A 21,004-nucleotide genomic window follows, 5' to 3' on the forward strand; every position below is an offset into this window, starting at 1 on the left:
CCCGGGCAGCTCCGCCCCCGCTCTGCCCCGTTCCTCCCGCTCGGCCCGGGCAGCTCCGCCCCCGCTCTGCCCCGTTCCTCCCGCTCGGCCCGGGCAGCTCCGCCCCCGCTCTGCCCCGTTCCTCCCGCTCGGCCCGGGCAGCTGCGCCCCCGCTCTGCCCCGTTCCTCCCGCTCGGCCCGGGCAGCTGCGCCCCCGCTCTGCCCCGTTCCTCCCGCTCGGCCCGGGCAGCTGCGCCCCCGCTCTGCCCCGTTCCTCCCGCTCGGCCCGGGCAGCTCCGCCCCGTTCCTCCCGCTCGGCCCGGGCAGCTCCGCCCCCGCGCTGCCCCGTTCCTCCCGCACGGCCCCGGGGCGGCTCCAGCGCCTGACGAGCAGACAGAACACAGCACAGGGACCACACAGCCGGTGGCAAACAAGTGGAGATATTAAACTCGATAGACTACCAGCAGAGACAGGAGTAAATGGCACATATGATACAACCGTACAGAAAGCGAACGGGACTCGTACATGGGACTGAGTAGAGGTTGGGGCTTTTTTTTTCCTTTTCTTTCTTTTTAATTTTCCTCTTTAATATGTTGAAACTGCCCAGACTGGTCCAGCACGACATCTCAAACCACAGGGACGCACAGCATGAAAACACCCCCGGAGCTGCGGGAGGTTCGCCGCACGCTCCCCGCGCCGCGGCGGGTGCCGGTGTCACGGGCGGGCGGGCGTCCCGCGGCACCGCTGCGGCGGGGAATGGCTCAGAGACAGCGGGGCCGGGAGCGCTCGCCGCGGCGGCCGGGGCTCCCGCGGCTGCCGCCTGTGCCGGGCTCCGTCCCGCCGCGCAGGGAGCGCCACCGCGGGCCAGCCCCGAGCGGCACGGCCGACGATGAACCCCGCACCTGTGCTGCCGCCTGCCCGCGCAGGCCGAGCCCCGGCAGCGGCTGCGGAAGGGTCGGGCTGCAGCGCCCCCAGGCAGGAGGTGGCGCTGGGAATGGACCCCGGGGGTGCTGGGGATGGCGCTGAGCCCCATGTCACCTCTGCAGCCCCCCCACGCAGGAGGTGGTGCTGGGAATGGGCCCCGGGGGTGCTGGGTAAGGCGCTGAGCCCCATGTCACCTCTGCGGCCCCATGGGGCAGGGAGCATGCGGAGAGCGGGGCAGCAGTGCCGGGCACTCGCGGGGGCATCGCCCCAGCCCGACTCACGGGCCTCTTCAGCTCTTTGGGACCAGGTGCCCGCGCAGGAGCCGTCCAGCCCCACGAAGGCCCGAAGCCCCCGGCACAGAGGCGGGAGCCGTGCCCCATAGTAAAGCCACTGGGGCCCCTGCTGGGGGGGCTGTACCTGCCTGCATGGGACGGGCGGTGGGTGAGGAGGGGGACAGCGGGGCCTCCGGTGCTGGACGGAACCGGGGACACTGCAGGGGAGCTGTCTGGTGAGAGCTGCCGGGGCGGCTCCCCCGCGCCGGGGGCACTGGTGGACCTGGTAGACCTGCTACGCAGACAGGGCAGCTCCCACCCCTCACGAGGGTTCGATTCCTTCACAGCGTGGCCAGGCAGGGACGCGGCCCCGGCAGGGGGTCCCCCAGCCCCCCGCTCAGCCCTGTGACACAGCGGGACCCCGGCCTGCCCGCGCGTGCCGGGTGCCGCAGTCGGGGACCCCTGCGGCCGAGCAGATTTTCATGCTGTCTCCAGGAATTGATATCAGCGTGGACCAGTCTAACATCTCGCAGGTTTTTTTTCTACTGGCTACTGGAATGCGCTCGTTTGGCTTAGGGGTCCTCGATGTCGAGAAACTCTTGCTTGGGGGGGGCCATGCCGCGGTACCAGGCGCACGAGCCGTCGCTCCTCTTGATGCAGGCGTAGTGCTTTGCCTGCCGCCCATCCACGTTGTTCTTCTCCATCGCCCAGTCTGTCCAGAGACACTCGTCCGAGGAGGAGACGAAGCAGGGGATGGAGAGGCAGCGCGAGATCTGCGCACAACAGAGACCGTCACCCGCCACCCCGAGGGGACGCCGCGGCAGGAGGGGGCAGCACAGGGCGGCGGGGGCTGGTGGTCCAGCCTTGGAGCAGGGATGCCAGGCTGTCCCGTCCCCGTGGGGCACAGCGGGGACGTGACCCCAATGCTGGGGGAACCCCGGTGTGCAGGTCCCAGGGCTGGCCTTGCTTCCCAGCTGCAGAGAGCTGGAGGCTCGGCCGCCCGCCTGCTCCGTGTCCCTGGCCACGTGCTGTGCCCCTGCACAGCGTCATCCTTGAAGGACAGGGAAGAGCCTCTCCCCACAGAGCCCACGCCTGCCTCGGGGCGCAGCCCCCCGGCCTGCGGGGAGCAGGGGACAGCCCAGCTGCTCACCTTGCACTCGCAGCCCATCTGGTACCGCTGGTTTAGGCTCTTCTTCTGGGTTGGGCTCAGTGAGTCCCAGGTGGAGACCAAGTCGCAGAGTGTGATGTGCATCTTGCCGTTGCCCTCGGACTTGCCTGGGGAGAGGTCACACAGACCGCTCAGAGGGTCCCCACGACCCGACGGTGACTTGGGGTGCCTGGGGCTCAGCCTGGCGTGTGGGGCCGCTGCAGTCCGTCCCCTCCCGCCGTGCGCTGTCCCCAGGGATCCCCAGGGAGCAGAGGCCCCTGCCCCAGCTGCCACAGCCCAGGGCTGCCAACCACGGCCAGGACACAGCCGGGGGGGCCACTGAGGGCTGGGGATGGGGGTGCCCTGTGCCCGAGGAGCACACACACGTCACAGGCACTTCGAGGAGTGCGAGGCTGCAGGGCCAGCCCGGCCAGCGCCGTCCCCACGGCACCCACCTGCGATGAGATACTCCTTCTTCCCGCCGGTGTCCAGCAGCCGGCCGCACACGGCGGTGGACGGCGCCGTGTAGATGAACTCGATGTCCTGGTCAGGGCCCTTAAACATCTGGGGAGAAGGAGCGGGAGTGAGCAGCCGCTGCAGAGGCTGCCCCGTCCCCCCCAGCGTCCTGCCCCTTGTGTCCCGTTACCTTGATCTGCTTGATTTCATACTGGATTCGTTTGATCGGGTTCCCATATATATCGTTCCCCGAATCCACCTCTTTCGCAGAGACGGCCTTTGCTCGGATCACTGCAACGCAGAGGATGGAGCTCAGCGGGGCGGCCGGGGTCGGGAGGAGCCGCCAGCACCCGCAGCCCTGCCCCGCGGGACGGTCCCGCCCGGCGCAGCCCTGGGCGCAGGCTGGCGCTGCCCGGCCCGTGCCCGTCACCCGCGTGGCAGCGGGACAGCTGACGCCCGCCAGCAGCGTCCTGGGAGCAGCGCGGTGTTTGTTGCACTGTCATTAATTAAACTGATCTCTGACGACGGACCCAGCCCGATCCCCGCAGGCGCAAAGGGCAGAGGGAGCTGTTTGGAGGGTCACCTTTGGGTGCAGAGGGAGATGGAGCCACGTCCCCGTCCCAGCCCCTTGCCACAGCCAACACAGGCAGCTCCCGCCGTGGCTCCCAGCACCACCCAGACCCTGCCAGCCCCGCTGCACCCACACCGGGGAGCGGGGTCCCGGGACCAGGCTGCCTTTGTGCTCCTCAGGTGGACATGGGGTCCCCATCCCACCACAGAGGGGTCTCTGATTGCCACGCGGAGCCTCGGCCGCACAGGCGCAGAAACCGTGTCCTCCAGGGGCTGCGGGTGCCGCTTCCTGCCCTCGCTGCTGCGGAAATAACCCGGGGATGCAGAGACCTGGGGCAGGGGAAACGGCCCCGCCGGGGCAGGGGAAACGGCCCCGAGCAGCCCAGCCAAAGGCAACAGCCCCCGGAGCTCCGCATGGCCCCAGGCAAGGTCGAGCGTCCCAGGGCTGGCAAGGCCGTGTCACCCTGGAGCCCCAGGACAGTGACACAGCGACAGCTCTGCTGTGCTCAGGCTCCTGAGGTCGTGCTGCCAGCACAGCCCAGGGACACACGAACCGGCACGTGAGCGCTCGGCACGTGGCAGTGACCCGCAGGGCAGGCTCGCCCTGGCTCGCCAGCTGGGGACACGGCGGCGGGTTCGGTGCCACGCTGGGCAGGTCGCAGCCGCTCGGGCGTGCAGGGTCCCCGTGCCAAGACCTGCAGCTGCCCGTCCTGCCCGGCTCCCTGCGCCGCCGACAGCAGCTCCCAGCCGGCCGCAGGCAGCGTTGGGGACACCGGGGACACCGAAGGCACGGCGGCAGCCCCAAAGCTGCAGGTCCTGCTCAGCTCCACGGCAGTGGGGCTGAGCTGGGAGGGGCCCGGCTGCGGGGCAGGGGTTCACGGGGTTCCCCAGCCCTCGGGGCACCCACTGCCCCACCAGCCCCGCTCCACGCGCCGCAGGGAACGGTGAGTCGGGCTTGGTCCAGAACAGCAGGAGGGCAAAGGCCTGAGAGGCTGGGGACACAGCTCGTGCGCCCCCAGAAAGGTGCTGGGTGGGAACAGCCGGGGCCCCCGGCCAGGCTGGCACAGGCACGCTCGCCTTCCTTCACCTGGCACGGCAAGTAGAGGGAATCTGACCGCGCTATAAATACCACAGGGCACCAGGGCACTTGGATCGGCTATTTCAGCTGAAGGTCGGGGGACACGGCCCCACGTGGGCACCGGTACGGCCAGCTGGGTGCACTCGGGAAAGGGAAGCGCAGCCACCAGCACGAGCAAGGGCAGAGCCTCCCAAAACAGCCGGTCCCGCTGAGGGGGGCACTCACTGGGCGCGGGGCAGACGCGTCTGCCCGTACCACGGCTGCCCCGCTTTCCCATCGGTCCCGGGGCTGCACTGGGGGTTTCCCAGCCGTGCTCCCTCCCCCGGGGCAGTGCCGGGCACGCTGGCAGCACCGCGGCCAAGCCCGCGGCCCTGGCCCCCTCGCCTGCAGCAGGACAAGCCCCTCGGCACGGCCCCCAGCCCGGTCCTGCCCCGGAGCTCTGCCTGGCGAGCGCCGGCTCGGTCCCTGCCCGCGGCCAGCAGCGCGCCCAGGTCAGCACAGGCACAGGGCCACCCTCCCGACCCGGCGGCCGCCGCGGTCTCCCGGTGCCAGGCCCTTCATGGCTCCACACGCATCCGCGGCGGAACTTGGGCGCAGCCGCGCTGGAGAGCCGCGCACCCACCGCGGCCCCGTGGCTCCAGGCGCGGGGAACGGTTACTGGTTCAGTGGGCTCCAGCCTTTTCCATTCACGTGCTGATGAATCACTTGACAAAAATGCAGCCCAATTCTAGGCGGATTTGTTCTGAACAGTGCGGCTTTGTGGAGGGGACGGCCGCGCTGCGCTTTCCCCGCCAAGACCCCAGCAGCGCAGCCAAGCTGCTCCGCGCCAGCCAGGACCCGGCGAGCCCGGAGGACGGCACGGCCGAGATCCCCGGGACCGGGAGGCAGAGGGACGGAGGAAACCCCGGGTGCTCAGAGACCAGCACTCGGACCTCCCCAAACGCCAACGCCCCCGTGGCTGCACCACCCGGCCCTCCTGCCGCTGGCCTGGCCGTGCACCAGCCTCGGGAGCCCAGACCGCGCGGGAAGCCGAGCCAAGGAAGGCTCTCCCGGCTCCCTGCGAGCCCGGCACAGCGCCGCCAGCACGGGGCGACCACGTCTGACCAAGGCAATGCTGGAAATGCTCCTTCCCCGGGCAAGACAAACCACGGCAGGAAGATGCACTGTGGGGCCACCCGAACCTGGCAGGGTGGGAGCCCCAGCGGTGACAACCCCTGTGCTGGTCCCAGGGCTGCCAGCCGTGGCCACCACGCAGCCCTCGGGGACAGACCCTGCCTGGGAAGCGCCGGCGCCCACAGAACACGGAACCTCTGCCGGGCTGGATGTCCAGGGAACAAAGGTCCCTTCTCCGGGGCGCTGGCAGCCGGCTGGGCGCGGGGCCGCTTGCCAGTGCCAGCGCTGCCTGGCCCTGCACGGGGACAGCGCCGGGGTCACTCCAGCTCCGGCTGAGCCCAGCGGAGATGGAGACCTGGCAAACCACCCCGGGGAGCTCAGTCCCAGTGCTGCCCGGCACACGGGCCGCAACCAGCCCCCTGCGGCCTGCCCGCAGCCGGGGCACCCCCTCGCCGGAACTGCAGCAGGGTGGTTTCGGGGACACGGAGGCTGGAGGGATGCAGAGCTGAGCATGGCAGCCCCAGGGGAAGTCGCAGGGGCCCTGGGGGCTGCCCCGGTGCAGGGCAGCGCCACGGGGAGGCGGGAGGCACCAGGCCCCGCTCGCCCGCCGGCCTGCGCGGGAGCCGCGGCTGGGGCTGCCATGGCCGCCTGCGTCATCCCGGCCGCTGACGGGAACGGGACGGGGCCCAATCAGCGGCAGCGCGGCCGTCAGCCCACGGGAAGGGTTCCGGCCGCCGCGGCTCGGCGGGGCGACAGCGGGGACCGGCGGCTCCCCCTCCTCGCGCAGGGCCGCGCTCCCCCAGCCGCCTCTGCGGGGACTGTGCCCACCTCCTCCCCAAACCTTCTCCTCCGCTGGCCCTGGCTGGCACCCCCCGTCACCCACCCCCGCGCGCCCTGCGCCCCATTCCCAGGAACCAAGCACTGGGACAACTGAGATCAGTGCGACGCTGCCAGGGGACACAGCCAATCTCGCCCCTGTCCCGGGCGGCACACCGAGCCCCGTTCTCCGCCGCCCCATTGACCCCTCTGGGAGCCTGCACTGCCGTGCGAGGCTACGGGCCATGCCCAGACGGGCCGAGCATCACCTCCCTCAGCCCTCGCCCCCGACCACGCAGAGCCTGGGGCTCCTGCAGCCACGGGCTGCTCTGCCCACAGCACCCGGTGAACACGCCGGCAGCACCCGGTGAACACCCCGGCAGCACCCGGTGCCATGGACTCTCCCTGGCTCCGTGCGCCAGCAGGGAGGGAGCTGGACGAGGAGCCTCCCAGCTCCAGGGAGCATCCAGGGGGAAGAGAAGCATCAAGCAGGGCAGGGATCACAGGCTGTAGGAGCAGACCTGTGTTGTGTGGGAAGATGAGGCTGGGGATGAACCCTGCTCCCCCAAGCCAGCATCGTCCCCGATGGGGTCACGCAAGGCAAGGCCGATCCAGATGAGCCACACAGGGGACGTGGGCTGGGAGCCGGGAGGTGCCAGGAGGTGCCAGGGCTGTGGCGGCACGGCCTGGAGGAGGCTGCGCGGCCGGACGGGCTGCGGGCGCCCGCGGGACAGACACCTGCGAGGGCAGCGGGGCAGCCTGAGCCACGGGGAGCGCTGCCTGGCCACGCCGTGCCCGCCCGGGGACAGCTGACACAGCCGACAGACGGTGACTCAGCAGCTGAGTCACGGCTGAGCCAGCACCCCGCGACGGCCGTGAGTCACGAGTGCCCCGGAAAGCTGAGCCCGACCGGAGCGTGACGGGAAGCTGCAGCCCCGCTCCCGGAGCAGGCGCCTGGGATCCCACAGCCCAGAGCACCGGCTCAAGGAGCAGCTCCAAAAATTCAGTGCTCCATTTTGTCTAGAAACCTCCTGGTCTCCAACGCGCTTCGTGGCACAACATGCCGGGCGGCAAGGCCAGGCAGAGCCAGGGCACCGGGGCAGCAGCCAGATGCTGCGGGTGCTGCCCCGACGGAGGAGAAATGCCACAAGTGGAGTCTGGAGAGGGCGAGGGAGCCTGGGAACCCATCAGGAGCATTCTGGCTCCGGAGCAGGGAATGGGGCAGGGCCATCCAGAGGCTGGAGCTTCCTCAGTATTTGGGAATGTTACCTCTCCAGCTGAGCCTGGGAACGGCCCTGCGAAGGAGAGCGTCAGGAACGGGGGTTGGTCTGTTTGTCTAATATGCTAAAATTTAATAAGGGCATTATTCATAGAAAGAGGAATCCAGATCCCGGCGCTGCCAAGCCCTCCCTTTCAGCAGCATCCAAGCCGAACAAAGTGGGATGGGGGAGAGGAAATGCCTGGCAATAAGGAGCAGACGGGAGGTGACCCAGCCGGGCCGGGGCTGGCTCCGCTCCGCCGCTGCCGAGCGAGGGGCGGCCGCGCTCCGAGGGCCCCGGCGGCTGCCACGTACCCCGCGACTCCCCGTGTCACCGGGGCTGCGCCGAGGAGCCCGGCCCGGCCCGGCCCGGCGGCTCCGCACACCGCCCGGGGGAGCGATGCCGAGCACGGCCGCGAGGGTCCCCCCCGAGACGGTGAGACACGCGGGGAGGGACGGGCACACCCCGGCCGGCCGGACAGACCGCGCCCGGCCGCGCATCTGCTCCCGCCGACACACCCCCGGGCCGGCCGGGGCGCGGGGCCCGCACCCGCTGGGGCTGCGGGCAGGTGCTGGGGACCGGGGCGGCTCTGCCTGCTCCCTGCCCGCCCCCTGCCCGGCGCGGCCGCTCCGCGCCAACTTTCCGCCCCTTCCCCCGCCGGGAAGTTGGCGCGGGCCGGGCCGGGGCTCCGCGGCTGCTGTCGGGGCCCCGCGGGGACAAAGCGCGGGGGCGGCGGGCGGCGCTCACCTACGTCCGCGTTGCAGAAGGCCTGTTGCGGGTGGATGGGCGAGCAGCTGCAGGCGTCGGCCGGGCGGGCCCTGCCGAGCAGCAGCACCGCCAGCCAGGCCAGCAGGCTGGGCAGCGCGGCGGGCATCTTGCGGCGGGGCTGCCGGCTCAGCGACCCGGCCCACGAAGCCGCAGCCACCGCCGGGCCCGGCCGAGCCGCCGCCGGAAAGTTTGGCTCCGGCAGCCGCGGCCCCTGCGCGGCGTTGCGGGCGCTGCTGCGGCCGCCGCTCCGCTGCCTTCTATGGAGCTGTTTTCCTCCTTCCCCGCTGCCGCTCGGCCTCGCTTTTTAACGTGCTCCGGGGATTTGCGGCTCCTCCTCCGCGTGGCGCGGGGCCAGCCCGGCTGCGCCCGCCCCTCCGCAGGATGCGGCTCCGCGCTCCCCCCCGGCCCGGCCCCCGCCCGCGGCCCCGGGACCCGCCGCCCGTTCGACCGCCGGGGCCGGGCAGCGGGAGCGGAGGCGGCGGGGGCGGAGGCGGCCCCGGCTCGCAGCGCTGGCGCCCGGCCTGCGCCCAGCGGAGCCGCGGACTGCAGGGCGGGCTGCGGCGGGGTCTGTACCCGGGCGCCTCCTCCCCACCGGCTCCTCCAGCTCCGCTCAGCTCGTCCCCTGTGCCCCGCGGCTGCTCCCCGCGCCGTGCCCGTGGCACAACCCGCCGATGGCCGCACTCGCCCGCTGCCCCTGCGCCCACAGACCCCGTCCTTCTGCCGCTGGGCTGCAGCCAGTGGCCCTGGAGCACCTCTGCAGGTCCCACCTTGTGCCTGTCCTGGCTGCATCACTGCAGAGGGTGGCAGGACATGGCCCGTCTCACCGTACCCGCACTCCCGTGCCCAGCCAGATGCACGAACAAGCTCCAAGTCTCCAGCGGTGCTGTCATCCCTGCAAAACGGGCAGCGAGCCCGGCTCTGCCGCTGGGCAGGGACACGGCTTCTGAGCACAGCTGAGCTGGGCGCCACAGGCACACATTGGCGGGATAGCCCGCATCATGGCCACACAACCTGCTCCAGAGCCAGCTCCTGCCACAGAGCATCCCTGTCACGTTGAGGGAGGTGTCCGAGCTGCCTGCCCTTTAGGATGAGAGGAACAGCGGAAGTGTGGGCAGGTGAACCTGGTCCAAGCCCTGCGTGAGCCTGCAGGGAACCTGTGGGAGGCGATCGCCTTCATGCTGTGGGATGTTGGCTGAAACCCGGAGATGGTTCTCCAGGTCCCCAACTCCACTGCGGGGCACACGGTTTGCAGATGCTTTGGCAGCGACCATCGGTCCTGCCGGCCCGGCTGCCTCCAGCGCCAGCTGCTGCCGCACAGCTCGTGCTGCTCCGCGGGCGGCGCAGGGTGGGGGGCTGGCGGCCCAGGGACACAGCACCAGTCCCGTTGGTGGCAGGGCAGGGGCTGAGAGCCCTGCGACCGCCCAGGCCCTGCCGTCCCGCCTGCATGAGGGGCACAGGCAGAGCAGCTGGTGGGGTGGTCTTGGGGTTCAGGGGGACACAGTATGGGGAGACCCCACTTCCAGTGGGGTGCAGAGCTCCCCACCTGGCTGAGCCCTGGGGACAAGGAAGAGCCACACAGCAGGGACAGCGACAGGGACAGCCCTGGGGCCAAGACAGGTGCTGCAGAGCTGCTGGCCCCAGGCCAGGAGGGCAAGCGAGGCCAGGAAAGGCTGTGCCAAGCGAAGCACAGGCAAAGGCCGGGTGGCTGACATGGCCCATGGCCAGCTGGCACCCGGCCTGAGTTGGGGACGTGCCCCGGTTGCCCCAGAGGCCACGTGCACGGGCCAGGGCCGGCTGTGCCAGCGGCATCGGGGACACAGCTGTGTCTGGGGCAGAGCTGAGTGCATCTGCTTGCAGCCCAGCGCCGGCCTGAGTCACTGTCTGGGCTAAACGAAAACACGTGTCCGCCTCGCACACGCTCCCCGCTTGGCCCACGGAGGTGCCGGACAGTGTAAACAGGGGCGGGGGACGCGGCCAGCCCGGCAGGTCTCTCGGGAGGGTCCCATCCCCACCAGCTCTTCCCACTCTGAGTTCTCCCACCCAACCACAGCCTGGCCACCACAGGAGCCGGCCCACAGCGGGGCAGCACTGGGGGAGGCCCAGGGAGTCCAGGGCCAAAGGACACCCCTGAACTCCATGGGCAGATGCCCGTGTTTTGCACTTTTGGCTCCCGAGAGCGGTGCAGGTTCCTCCCAGGGGCGTGCAGGCTGCCGCGATTTCACAACACCGCTGGCAAGCTCGGGGAGCGCTCCCCGGCCAGCAAAGCCCGGGGCTGCTGCGAATGCTTCCCAGCTGCTGCCGGCCCCGGGAAGCCAAGCTGGTGCTTCTGGCGCTCCCTCCCACGCCAAGCACAGCAGCACTTGGAGCAGGACCGGCCGTGCCGCCCGCCAGCTCCCGGCAGCCGCAGCCCAGCGCCCGGCTCTTCCCGGAGCTGACAGCTCCGCGTCTGGATGCGCCTCCGGCGCTGGAGCCATGCACAGCCAGGGCTTGGAGAAGACGCAGCCAGCAAACCACAGACCTCCTCGGGGCGCGGGCTGGGAAGAGCGCAGGGCCGGGCACAGGGATGCGACCACGTTACACCCAGCCACGGCTGTCGGCCCCATCAGTCGCCGCCCGCAGCCCCAGGGCAGAGCCACTGCGCCACTACAGCAGCACCAGGAGCGGCCCTGGCTGCCAGCACCTGAGGCTGCTAAAGCCTCATCCCCGGTGCTACCTGTGGTGTGGGAACTGCCGTTTCCCCCTCGGAGGCAGGGGCAGAGGGACACTGCCACAGCCCCTCCCACGTGAGACTTTCCCCAAAAAGCAGCACCCGGTGCCCCACATCAGCTCCAGCATCACCTCACCCAGTTTACAGAAAAGGGAAGGAAAAGCAGCTTCTGGGGAAAGAGCCTGATGAAATCCCCCACGGCTCTGCCACAGCTGACCCCCACCTGCCCTGGCTGTGACAGCCTGCAGTGGCCCTCCCCGCCTGCAAACCCGGGGCCTGGATGTCACCAGAGCCACCCACTCACCACAGACGGTTTATGTCGCAATTAGGGGCTGGGTGCTAACGCTGCTAATGGGGCCCGGCCGGGGAACGGTCGCACAGGAACTTGGCTGTCTGTCCCCGGGGAACCAGCACGCAGCACCCTGTGGTGACGGTCCCCTGCCACCAGGTGCCACTGCCGAAGCACTCGCACCACACCTGCTGCAGCAGAGCCAACGCTTTACCTGCGGCGCCAAGTACAGAGCGGGAGCGCTGCCTGGCGTCCCCGGCCTGGCCCAGCGCCCTTGGCCTCCCTCACCCTCCTAGTCCAGTGCCAAAGTCGGTCAAATAAACTCAATGCCCTCGTATTTCACACTCCCGATCCTGGTCTCGGGCAGGAGGAAGCGCCCATCCAGCGTGAAGGCCATGATGTAGCTGGCAATCTTGCCGTTGTCCTCTTCTGATTTCAGCGCCACGATGATCTGGTCGTCTGTGTCTGGGATGAACTTGAAGGAGGAGAAGCCGTGGGTGGGGACCACTTCGCCCACGCGTCCCACCGTCACGGCCCCAAAGTCCTGGGTGGAGCTGAGCAGCAGGTTGGTCCCTCGCCGCTCGTCCGCCTGCTCGCTGTAGCGCTCGTGGCTGGCGCGGCGCGGCAGGAAGAACCAGCGCTGCAGGGTGTCGCTCCAGGCGGCCGACTCGTGGATGAGGTAACCTGCGGTACAGAGCGGCGGCTGATGGCACGGGACAAACGGGCACCCACCAGGCTGCGGGGACCCTTCCCCGCTCCAAAAGACACCGCAGCCCTGCGTGGGCAACCACTGTGAACGTTTCTGCCTCCTCCCACCCCGCTGCCTGTGCCTCAGCCCCCACAATCCCTCCAGGAGCCGGGCAGGGGCTCCCAGCATGGCCCCCGCTGCCAAGGCCTGGCTGCCAGGCACAGCGCCGCCTGAGCCGCCCCCAGCTGCTCGTGGCACAGACTGGGGTCTGGCCAAGGTGGGATGTGGCCTCTCCACCAGTACAAGGGGAGCTCTCTGGGGAGGTCCCTGGCCTCCAGCATCCTTTAAATCTCACGGCAGCTCCCACATCTATGGGGAGGGAGCCCTTGGCTCTGGAGCTGCAGAGGGTGTGGGACATGGGGGGGCAAGAGGGAGCCTGGCTCAGTACCTGGGGGTCGGATCCCCGCCGCAGCCCGCAGTGCGTTGTAGTTCGCCACCCAGTTCTCGTGGCCCACGTCACCCTTGTAGCCAATGACCTTCACCCACTCGGGGTTCTCGTTCACCACCTCCCCCGTGGTCGTGGTCCACTCCTTGCCCAGTCCCCCCACGTAGAGGTGCTCGTCCTTCACCGCCAGCCACTCCGCCTTGAAGCCTGCAGCAGAGAGACGGCACGAGCCGCGGCTCGGCCAGCACACCGACATCGGACCAGCACCCTCCTCCGAACACCACACCAGCCGGCCCAGCGCTGGCACAGCCCTCCCCAGGCAGGCAGCTGGTCCCCAGCAGGACCTGTCCCCGTCCCGGCCAGGCTTATGGGGTCACCGAAAAGATGCACCCCACCCCGGAGAGCCACGAAGAGCCAAAGGCTGCACTGCTCTGCGTCTGTAGGGCAGGACGGGGGAGCTCACCTTTCCCCACTGTGCCGTCCCCGTCCGGCAGGATCACCCAGGGCACCACCTTGTTTTCCTCAATCTGGTAGACCACCCCTGTCCGGTCATCCACAGTGTACAGCTTCCCGTTGAAGACGACCAGGTCAGAGAGCTCCATGCCCCTGCCCTTCTCAGCCAGGTGGGACTGCAGCACGCTCTCGTCTTTGTCCCACTCCACCGTCACGCTGTCCCCACTGTCCGACAGCACCAGGTAGCCCTTCTTCAGGTAACTGAACCAGGTGTGCTCCTCAGTGCCCCGGGACTGCGTGTCCAGGTCCGCAATGACCCCGATGCGGTAGCGTACCCCCTTGGGGTTCCTCTGGGGTGGGGACAGCGGGTAGGTGTCATTGTAGCGGACCCCTGCCTGCAGGCCGAGCTGCCAGTGCCGAGGATAGGGCGGGCTGTGCCGTGGCGGGGAGGAGCGGTGCAGGCAGAAGAGCAGCAGCACGAACCCCATGCAGGCTGATGACAGCACGATGGCCTTCCAGCGCAGTCGGAAGCGGGGGTCAGCACCCTTGGTCATGGACGCGAGGACAGGCAGACCACCCACGCTGATCCGGAGAGGGCTCATAGACTCATGGCAGGGCGGGACAGGCATCAGACCGGGGCGAGGAGAACCTGGAGGGAAGGGGGAGGAAGCAGGTCTGAGATCTGGAGCCTGGCACTGCGCTGAGCTCGGGGACAGGCGCAGGGCAGAGCTGAGGGGCCCCATCCCCTGTCCTGCAGCAGGAGAAGGTGCTGCCGCCTCGCGCAGTAAGAGCCAGCACAGCACGGGGGCTGCTTTGCTGCTGGAGCCATTTGCAGCCCCTTCTCACCCCCACTCTGCACTCCCACCCAGAGCAAGCCCTCGCACGCTGGCTGCACGCGCGACCTGCTCAGCACCTCTGCCTGCCCCAGGCTTCGCAGCAGCCCAGCCCCGGGCAAGCCCCCAGACCTGTGTTGGGGTGTCCTGCTGGGCCGCATCCCCACACAGCCCCAGGAGGAAGGGGGTTCCCCTCCCACATCGAGAACGACCCTTGCTGCCTCTGAGCAGCGGGTTGGTCTGGCCCAGCTCCTGTGGCCCCAGGAACTGGCTGCTGAGCCATGAGTGTGTCCCCACGGGGACACCGGGAGACACGTGGCAGCTCCACCCAAGCAGGATGCCAACACCTGAGCAGGAAGCACAGGCACCCAGGTCCAAGGGACAAAACCCCCACCTGCCCAGCCCTAAAGTCGCAGCAGCCCCCACCCCGCCAGGCCTGCCTGCGTCCCAGCACCTGCCCCGGGCAGAACTCACCCGTGGGGACCTCCAGCCGCCCCCAGGCTGTGCCCACCCACGGGGACAAGGTGGCCGCAGAGCCTCTCCTGCCACCTCCCGCTGGGCAGCACAAGGGACGCGGTAGCTCCCCAGGCTCCTGCAGACGGGCGCTCCCGGCTGTGCGGGGAGCGAGCAGCACCTGGGACTGGGAGCTGCCCCGGTGTCACCGGCCCTCAGTCCGTGGTGCAGCCCGGGCAGGGCTGGGGGTCCCCAGCTGCCACCCAGGGCTGTCCCCGGCGGGCCCGTCAGCGGCCGCGGTGGGCCCGGGGCTGGCGCTGGGCACGGGCCGCGCTCCCCGCCGCCCTCAATGCGCCTTTCAGCTGCCCGAGCGGGGAACAGAGGCGGCATTGAGCGTGGGGGGCCGAGCCCCGGGCGGGCGGCGGGGACAGCCCGGGGGGGCGGCTGCTCGTCCCGGGGCCCCGCTGCAGCGGGGAGGGACGGACGGACGGACGGAGGGAGGGAGGGAGGGAGCTCCCCGCCGTCCTGCCGGCCCCAGAGCATCGCCCTCGGCACGGCCCCGGGGACCCGCTCGGTTCAACGGCCCCGCCGCGGGGACACCGCACCTGCCCCGAGCGCGGCCCCGAGACACTCGACCCTGGGAACGGCCACCGGGACCCCCGGGCGTGAACCCGGGGACCCCCAAGCTCAGCCGGCCGCGTTCTTGGGGACGCCCGAGCCCCTTCCCCGAGCGAACTGCCGAGAAGGCGGAGCACGGCCCCGAGGGACCGAGAGCCCCGCGCCCCCGCCGGCTGCTCGGGGCCCGCAGGGCTCCCGCGCCAGCCCGTCAGGGACACCCGGCTCGCCGGCCCAGGGCGCCCCCCGCCCCGTGTCCCCGACCCCCGCTCACCGCGGCGCCGGCCGAGCGACGCCCGCCTCCCGCGCAGCCGCAGCCGCGGCCGCCGCCTACAGCTCCCAGCAGCCCCCGCGCGCCGCCACGGCGGCTGGCAGCGGCCAAACCACCGCGGCCCGGCGGGAACTACAGCTCCCAGCAGCCCCCGCGCGCCCCGGCCCTGCCGCCCCGCCCGCCGCGCCGCGGGGGCCGCTGGGGGCCGCAGTGCGACCCGGGCCCGCTCCGCGCCCCAACCGGGCCGGGGCCCCGGGAACCGCCCGGCCGGAGCTGACCCCGCCGCGCACGGGCGGTTGGAGCCCAGGACGGCGGGCCGCGGTGCGGGACCGAGCCGGCCCTGCGGGGTCGTGTCTTCTGCGGCCCTGCCCGCGGTGGGCCCAGCCCGCCTGCCCGGCGGTGCCCGGCGGGCACAGCCCCGGTACAGCCCCCTGTACGGGCGGGCTCCCGCCCGCGGTTCCGCCAGTCACGCCGGCGCCGGCCCGGACGCGCCCCGTGGAGCCTCCACCCCGTGGGTGCGGGGACAGATCCCGCTCCGCGCCGCGGGCCGTGTGTCCGTGTCCGGCTGCAAACGGCCCGTGCCCCCGGGGCTGGGCTGGCTCCGGTGCCCCCGGGGCTGGGGAGCGGCCGGCGGCGCTCCCGGCGCGGGGCACGGTCCTGGCCCGCAGCGCAGCTGCAGCCGCCGGGGTCCCGGCGCCCCACGCCCAGCCCAGGTCACACTGTCCCGGTCCGCTGCCCGCGGCCAGCGCCGGGAGCACACATGGTTAACGGCGGCCGCCCGCGCCGCTGGGCTCACATCTGGCAGGGGGAGGGCTGCGCCTCGTCCCGCTCCTCCGCTGCCTCCTTCGCTTTCCAAAAAGTGCATTTCCGCCCGGGCCGAGGCGGCGAAGGGGCTGCGGAGCGGGACGCAGCGGATCGGCCGCGGCCCGGGGCTGGCGGGCGGCACCGGGGGGATGCGCTAGAGCAGGACAGGCTGCGCCGGCGGGAGCCGTCCTGCCCCAGAGGTAGGTGGGGGGCAGGTTCGGGGGCCCCTGCGGGCCTGGGGACCAGCGTCTCAGAGCTGCGCCTTGTCACGTTCCCATCTGCGGGTGCCATTGGCGGTGGGCACTGTGCCATCAGTGTGTCCCCACGGCCCTCTGAGGGCACAGCCCGACCCGCAGCGGCCCTGGGAAGACAGAGGCTGGGAGAGGATTGGTGCTGGAGCCTGCACAGCTCCACCACAGCTCCCCCAGCGCCCTGTGCCCAAAAAGCCAGTCCCTGTGCCAGCCCCAGGGCTAGGCCACCCCCAGGCATGTCTGCAGGGGACGTGGTGGCCGCAGGGGTCCCCAGCGCAACTCGCTGGTGCTGCTGGGTGCTGCAGGAGCCGGAGGGCAGGGACCTCCCTGCTGGTCCCTGACCGCAGCTGCAGGTCCCACCCTGCTGTCCTGGGTCTGCACAGCCCTGGGGTGCAGATAGCGACCGCCCCAGCTGCTGCAGCACACGGTGGGGCAGCGGTTCCACCCGCACACCCCCGGGCACCAGAGGCATCCCGGCTCCAGCTGCTGCGGCTCAGGGACGGCTGTGTCCACCACCCTGAGCAGGGAGCGTGAGGGGGCGTGCAGGTCCCGCTGCCTCCACAACAACCCGCTGCTCCGAGCCTCCCGTGCCTCCCCCGGGGTTTGCTCTTGTTCCATCCTGCTCTTTATCACTGCCTGGAATGTAGTTCAGGATGTTTTGACTTGCAGCCTCAAAGCTTTTTCAGCCACTGAATTTAACTCTCCAGACTGCTCCTGGAGAGCATCCAGCCCTGACAGGAAGAGCAGCGTCCCTCAGCAGGGCCGTGTGTGCCCGTGCGCACACAGGCACCTCCCGCCCCGCGCGCCCGCGGGGAGACGCGCTCGCCTCCGTTTCCAGCACCCGCCACCCTGGCAGCGCGCTGCCCTTCTCGCGGGGAATTTCCTGGTGAAGGATTTCTCCCCCCTGCAGAGCAGTTCCCTGCAAAGCTGCGTTTTCCCCAGGGCTGAGCCTGCTGCAGGTCCCAGGGGAACATCTGCTTTGACAGTCCCGGAGCTGAGGGAAAGCCACGGGCTTCCCAAACCCCAGGTGGGCTGCGTGGCACGGGCAGTGCCGTGTGGCTGGCACAGCTGGAGGCCAAGCAGGGTGAAGAGCCAGGGCCGAGGCTCCCCTGGATGGTACCTGCTCACACAGGGGGGCCACGGGCACCCGGGAACCAGGTGAGGGCACAGGGCCTGTGCAGAGGGTGCGAGCAGCACAGAGCCCTTTGGAGCCTTTCCCCATCCCTCCGCTCCTTGCCGCCCCGTGAATGTGACTCACAGCCAGACATCCCTCCCGGCCTCAGCACCCCGCACCGCTGCGGAGCACAACCCCCCACCCGCCGGCTCCGGCACCCCGCCAGCCCCTGTGCTCGGGACAACGGGGACAGCTGCCCAGAGCCACTGCTCAGAGAGCAGGTGTTCACCAAAACAGCAGGATTCCACCCCAAACTCCTTCATTCTGTCCCTGCTGGGGCCCTGACTGGTGGCCCATCCCAGGGCAAAGGGCTGCGCGGGGCCCTGTGTCCTTTGGGGCATGGCTGGGCAGCGTGGGGAGGGCAAAGGCTGTGCCCGTCTGTGCTGACCAGCAAGGGATCCCGGGCAGCAGCCTCCCCGAACCAGCACTGCGGGGAGCGGGACCCTGTGCCCATCCGCTCGTGCTCCAGCGCCGCCGTGGGCCCTGCTGCCGCGGGATGCCGAGCGCCGGACAGTGCCACATGTGCCTGGCCATGGCTGTCCTGGCGCCATGTCCTGACCTTCGGGGCCATGCCCTGACACCTTTGGGGCTGCAGGGCGAGGTGCTGTGTCCGGCCCCACGCCCTGAGCAGATAGAGCTGTGATAAGGCAGGGAAGGGCAGCAGAGCTGCCTGCGGCTGGGCCGTGGGGCCACCAGCTACTGCAAATATTAGCTCTGGCCCCACACAGGATGTTTCTCCCAGGAAGGTTCCACCCTATGGCTCCCAGCTGGGGCGGCCAGCCTGCATTCCCGTCCCCCACAGCACGCAGGGCTGCACCCTGACATTCACCTCACGCTTCTGGAGCTGCCTGTAATTTTCCTGGGTGCCGACACCCCGAGCTGCGGCTCTTGGGCTGAGCAGCAGCATCGGCCCAGGGCTCGGCCAGCGCTGCTCCTCTGCAGCCTCGGCTCCCGGGCACTCCCCTCTCCCCCTCGTGCCAGCGCTCCGGGGGCTGCACGGTCCCAGTTCCCCCTTGTGGTGAGCCCACAGCTCCAGGGCTGCCCCAGACGTGGGTCTCCCTGTGTCGCCAAGGCACACGGCCCAGCTAGAGACAGCTGTTTAGGTGCAGATGGTGCGTGCAGCTGGAACAGACGCGTGTGCCCGTGCTGTGGGCTGTGCTGGGGCAGGGCTGTTGCAAGGGCAGCCTTTGGGGCTGGAAGCGCAGCTGTGCCCTGCCCGGGGCTCTGCGGTGCACCAGGTCCTGTCCAGGGACAGCCAGGCTGCCGTGGCAGGGTGTCCCAGCAGCTCCTGGCACTGCCAGGTCTTGTCACCCCCCTCAGCTGTCCCTGGCATCTCACAGGGCACCGCTGCAGCATGGAGGGGCTCTGGGCACCCGGTGTCCTGCTGCTGTCCTGCCTGCTGCTGCCCTCCCCGGCGGGGACCCAGCCCAGCCCTGACCCACGTTTGCAGACGGACCCCAGGGAGGCACCGTCCGTGCACCACGATGCCAGGTGAGGGGGCCCTGGGACTGGGGCAAGTCACAGCAGGGGACAGGGCAGCCCTGGCACTGCCAAGGGCCCCGGCCCCCGCCCGTAGCTCCCTGTTGCTCTTTGCTCTCTGCCCTCCCAGGGCCCCGCGGGAGCAGACGGCCGGCGGTGCCCAGGAGGGGCTGCCCCCGCAGCCGCGCTGTGTCCGCTGCTGCGAGCCGCCCGACCAGCGCTTCTACCCCCCGTACCAGCCCCTGCCGCAGATCAACATGACCATCCTGAAAGGTGAGGACAGCAGGACCCCGCGCCGCGCCACTGCCCGGTCTGCCAGCGCCCGTGCAAACCGGGCTTCCAGGGCCGGCGCTCTGGGGCACCGCTCCGGCACACGCTGGGAGCCAGAAGCTGGGGCCTGTGGTGCGGTGCCATGCATGGGCGGGAGCTGCTCCTGCTCTGGTGGCCTCTGGGCAGCAGCTCTGGGGGCAGCGGCAGAGCCCAAGGAGGAGCAGAACAGGGCTGGGGGGTCCCTGTTGTGTCCGTCCCCTTCTGTCAGGTAAAGGGCTGCCAGGGCGCTGCGTTTAGAGATGGCACCCGCCTCTGACAGCACAACTGTCCCTCCTGCTTCGTCCAGGTGAGAAGGGGGACCGTGGTGAGCGAGGCATGCAGGGCAAATTCGGCAAGACGGGGGTGGCCGGCAGCAGGGGACACGCGGGGCCCAAGGGACAGAAGGGCAGCGTGGGTGCCCCGGGGGAGAGCTGCAAGAGCCACTACGCCGCCTTCTCGGTGGGCCGCAAGAAACCCCTGCACAGCAACGACTACTACCAGACCCTCATCTTCGACACGGAGTTTGTCAACCTCTATGACCACTTCAACATGTTCACGGGCAAGTTTTACTGCTACGTCCCCGGGATCTACTACTTCAGCCTCAACGTGCACACCTGGAACCAGAAGGAGACGTACCTGCACATCATGCGCAACGGCTCGGAGGTGGTGATCCTCTACGCCCAGGTGAGCGACCGCAGCATCATGCAGAGCCAGAGCATCATGCTGGAGCTGCGGGAGCGGGACGAGGTCTGGGTGCGGCTCTACAAGGGCGAGCGCGAGAACGCCGTCTTCAGCGACGAGTACGACACTTACATCACCTTCAGCGGCCACCTCATCAAGTACAGCGGGGACCCCTGAGCGCCTGCTCCCCCTCCCTGGGACGGGGGTCCTGGAGCCCCTGCCACCCTCTCGCCCTGGTCACGCCACCCACCATTATGCTGTTAGCCCTTCTATGTGCCACCCCCAGCACCCGCACACGTGTGTGAACAGACCATCCCCAGCTCCGTGAGGCGGACCAGATGCACCCGGAGCAGTCGGAGCCATTTCCAGCCTCGGCTGCATTTGTGACCTGGGGGGCAGCCGCTCGTCTGGGGCGGGCAGGGAGCTCATCCCCCCGCGCCGGCTCCAGAGCTGGGTTTGCTGGGGCTCAGGCACTGGTGGCACTGGATGCGCGCTGGCACCAGCTGAACGGGTTTGGCCACCAGTGCCCCGATGCGAGGCAGCACAGACACGTGCACCGCTTCCTCCCTTGCGCCGCTCGCACTGTGCTGTGCTCTGCCAGCTCCTCTCCTGGAAAAGGGCAAAGGGCACTCAGCACACAGCAGGAAAGGCGGTGAAACCCCCAAGGGCCTCTCCTCCCTCCTGCAGAGCTGGCTCCCAACAGCACAGCTTTGCAGCGCGGTGTGGGTGCCCCCGGGTGACACCCCCAGCCGCTTCCACGGGGGAGCAGGTTGCATCAGTTCCCTACTGCACGTCCCCAACCCCGTACCACACGCCGCAGCTTGGTGCCGGCGCTGCCGGGGGGGCTGGCTCCCCACCGCAGCCTTGTGTGCGGGGCCTCAGCTGCTTCCTCTTCAGTTATATCTGCTGGCCAGGCTTTGTGTTTCTGTAGATGCGATAGCAGAGGGCGCGGGGCAGTGTGCTGTCCCCTGCTCTCTCTGTGCAGCTTGTGACCGCATTAAACACCCCACAGTTTTTTCCTGCTCACATTTTCAGTGCGTCCCTCGCCTTGCGTGTGCGGAGGCTCCAGGCAGCTTGGGGCAGGTTCCTGCTCCCAGGGTCCAGGGGCTCCCTGAGAGCCAGGAGCTGGCACAGCGCTGCCGAGCTGCTGGTGGGAAGGGAAGGACAGAC

General features: G+C 70.1%; 3 protein-coding genes across 3 annotated transcripts; 1 reads left to right on the forward strand and 2 right to left on the reverse strand.

The window, feature by feature from the left end:
* Positions 1-403: 403 nt before the first annotated feature.
* TIMP2 (TIMP metallopeptidase inhibitor 2) lies at positions 404-8,680 on the reverse strand. The gene is made up of 5 exons (XM_065852536.2): positions 8,362-8,680; positions 2,969-3,069; positions 2,778-2,886; positions 2,326-2,450; positions 404-1,948 (listed from the first exon to the last, which is right to left on the reverse strand). The coding sequence occupies exons 1-5, from the start codon at positions 8,486-8,488 to the stop codon at positions 1,748-1,750; spliced, it is 663 nt and encodes a 220-aa protein (XP_065708608.1). The 5' UTR covers positions 8,489-8,680; the 3' UTR covers positions 404-1,747.
* A 2,890-nt stretch (positions 8,681-11,570) lies between these two features.
* On the reverse strand, positions 11,571-14,513 carry CANT1 (calcium activated nucleotidase 1). Its single transcript, XM_071816585.1, has 4 exons — positions 14,272-14,513; positions 12,975-13,613; positions 12,515-12,718; positions 11,571-12,062 (listed from the first exon to the last, which is right to left on the reverse strand). Exons 2-4 carry the CDS (start codon positions 13,591-13,593, stop codon positions 11,692-11,694), a joined length of 1,194 nt encoding a protein of 397 aa, XP_071672686.1. The 5' UTR covers positions 13,594-13,613; positions 14,272-14,513; the 3' UTR covers positions 11,571-11,691.
* Positions 14,514-15,850: 1,337 nt separating this feature from the next.
* Positions 15,851-20,862, forward strand: C1QTNF1 (C1q and TNF related 1). Its single transcript, XM_065852679.2, has 4 exons — positions 15,851-16,140; positions 18,706-18,856; positions 18,975-19,117; positions 19,461-20,862. The coding sequence occupies exons 1-4, from the start codon at positions 15,897-15,899 to the stop codon at positions 20,009-20,011; spliced, it is 1,089 nt and encodes a 362-aa protein (XP_065708751.2). The 5' UTR covers positions 15,851-15,896; the 3' UTR covers positions 20,012-20,862.
* Positions 20,863-21,004: the final 142 nt, after the last annotated feature.

Source organism: Patagioenas fasciata, chromosome 18 (genome assembly GCF_037038585.1).
Source record: "Patagioenas fasciata isolate bPatFas1 chromosome 18, bPatFas1.hap1, whole genome shotgun sequence".
In the NCBI taxonomy this organism is placed as follows: domain Eukaryota; kingdom Metazoa; phylum Chordata; class Aves; order Columbiformes; family Columbidae; genus Patagioenas; species Patagioenas fasciata.

Excerpts from the sequence above, each read along its gene's own strand:
- TIMP2 (XM_065852536.2), bottom strand. The coding sequence starts at position 8,488 with ATGCCCGCCGCGCTGCCCAGCCTGCTGGCCTGGCTGGCGGTGCTGCTG. Across the intron at positions 3,070-8,361 it reads CTTCTGCAACGCGGACGTAG|TGATCCGAGCAAAGGCCGTC; the intron begins GTGAGCGCCGCC and ends TCTGCGTTGCAG. Across the intron at positions 2,887-2,968 it reads ATGAAATCAAGCAGATCAAG|ATGTTTAAGGGCCCTGACCA; the intron begins GTAACGGGACAC and ends CCTTCTCCCCAG.
- CANT1 (XM_071816585.1), bottom strand. The coding sequence starts at position 13,593 with ATGCCTGTCCCGCCCTGCCATGAGTCTATGAGCCCTCTCCGGATCAGC. Across the intron at positions 12,719-12,974 it reads GGACGGCACAGTGGGGAAAG|GCTTCAAGGCGGAGTGGCTG; the intron begins GTGAGCTCCCCC and ends TCTCTGCTGCAG. Across the intron at positions 12,063-12,514 it reads GGCGGGGATCCGACCCCCAG|GTTACCTCATCCACGAGTCG; the intron begins GTACTGAGCCAG and ends TCTGTACCGCAG.
- C1QTNF1 (XM_065852679.2), top strand. The coding sequence starts at position 15,897 with ATGGTTAACGGCGGCCGCCCGCGCCGCTGGGCTCACATCTGGCAGGGG. Across the intron at positions 16,141-18,705 it reads GGAGCCGTCCTGCCCCAGAG|GGCACCGCTGCAGCATGGAG; the intron begins GTAGGTGGGGGG and ends GGCATCTCACAG. Across the intron at positions 19,118-19,460 it reads CAACATGACCATCCTGAAAG|GTGAGAAGGGGGACCGTGGT; the intron begins GTGAGGACAGCA and ends TGCTTCGTCCAG.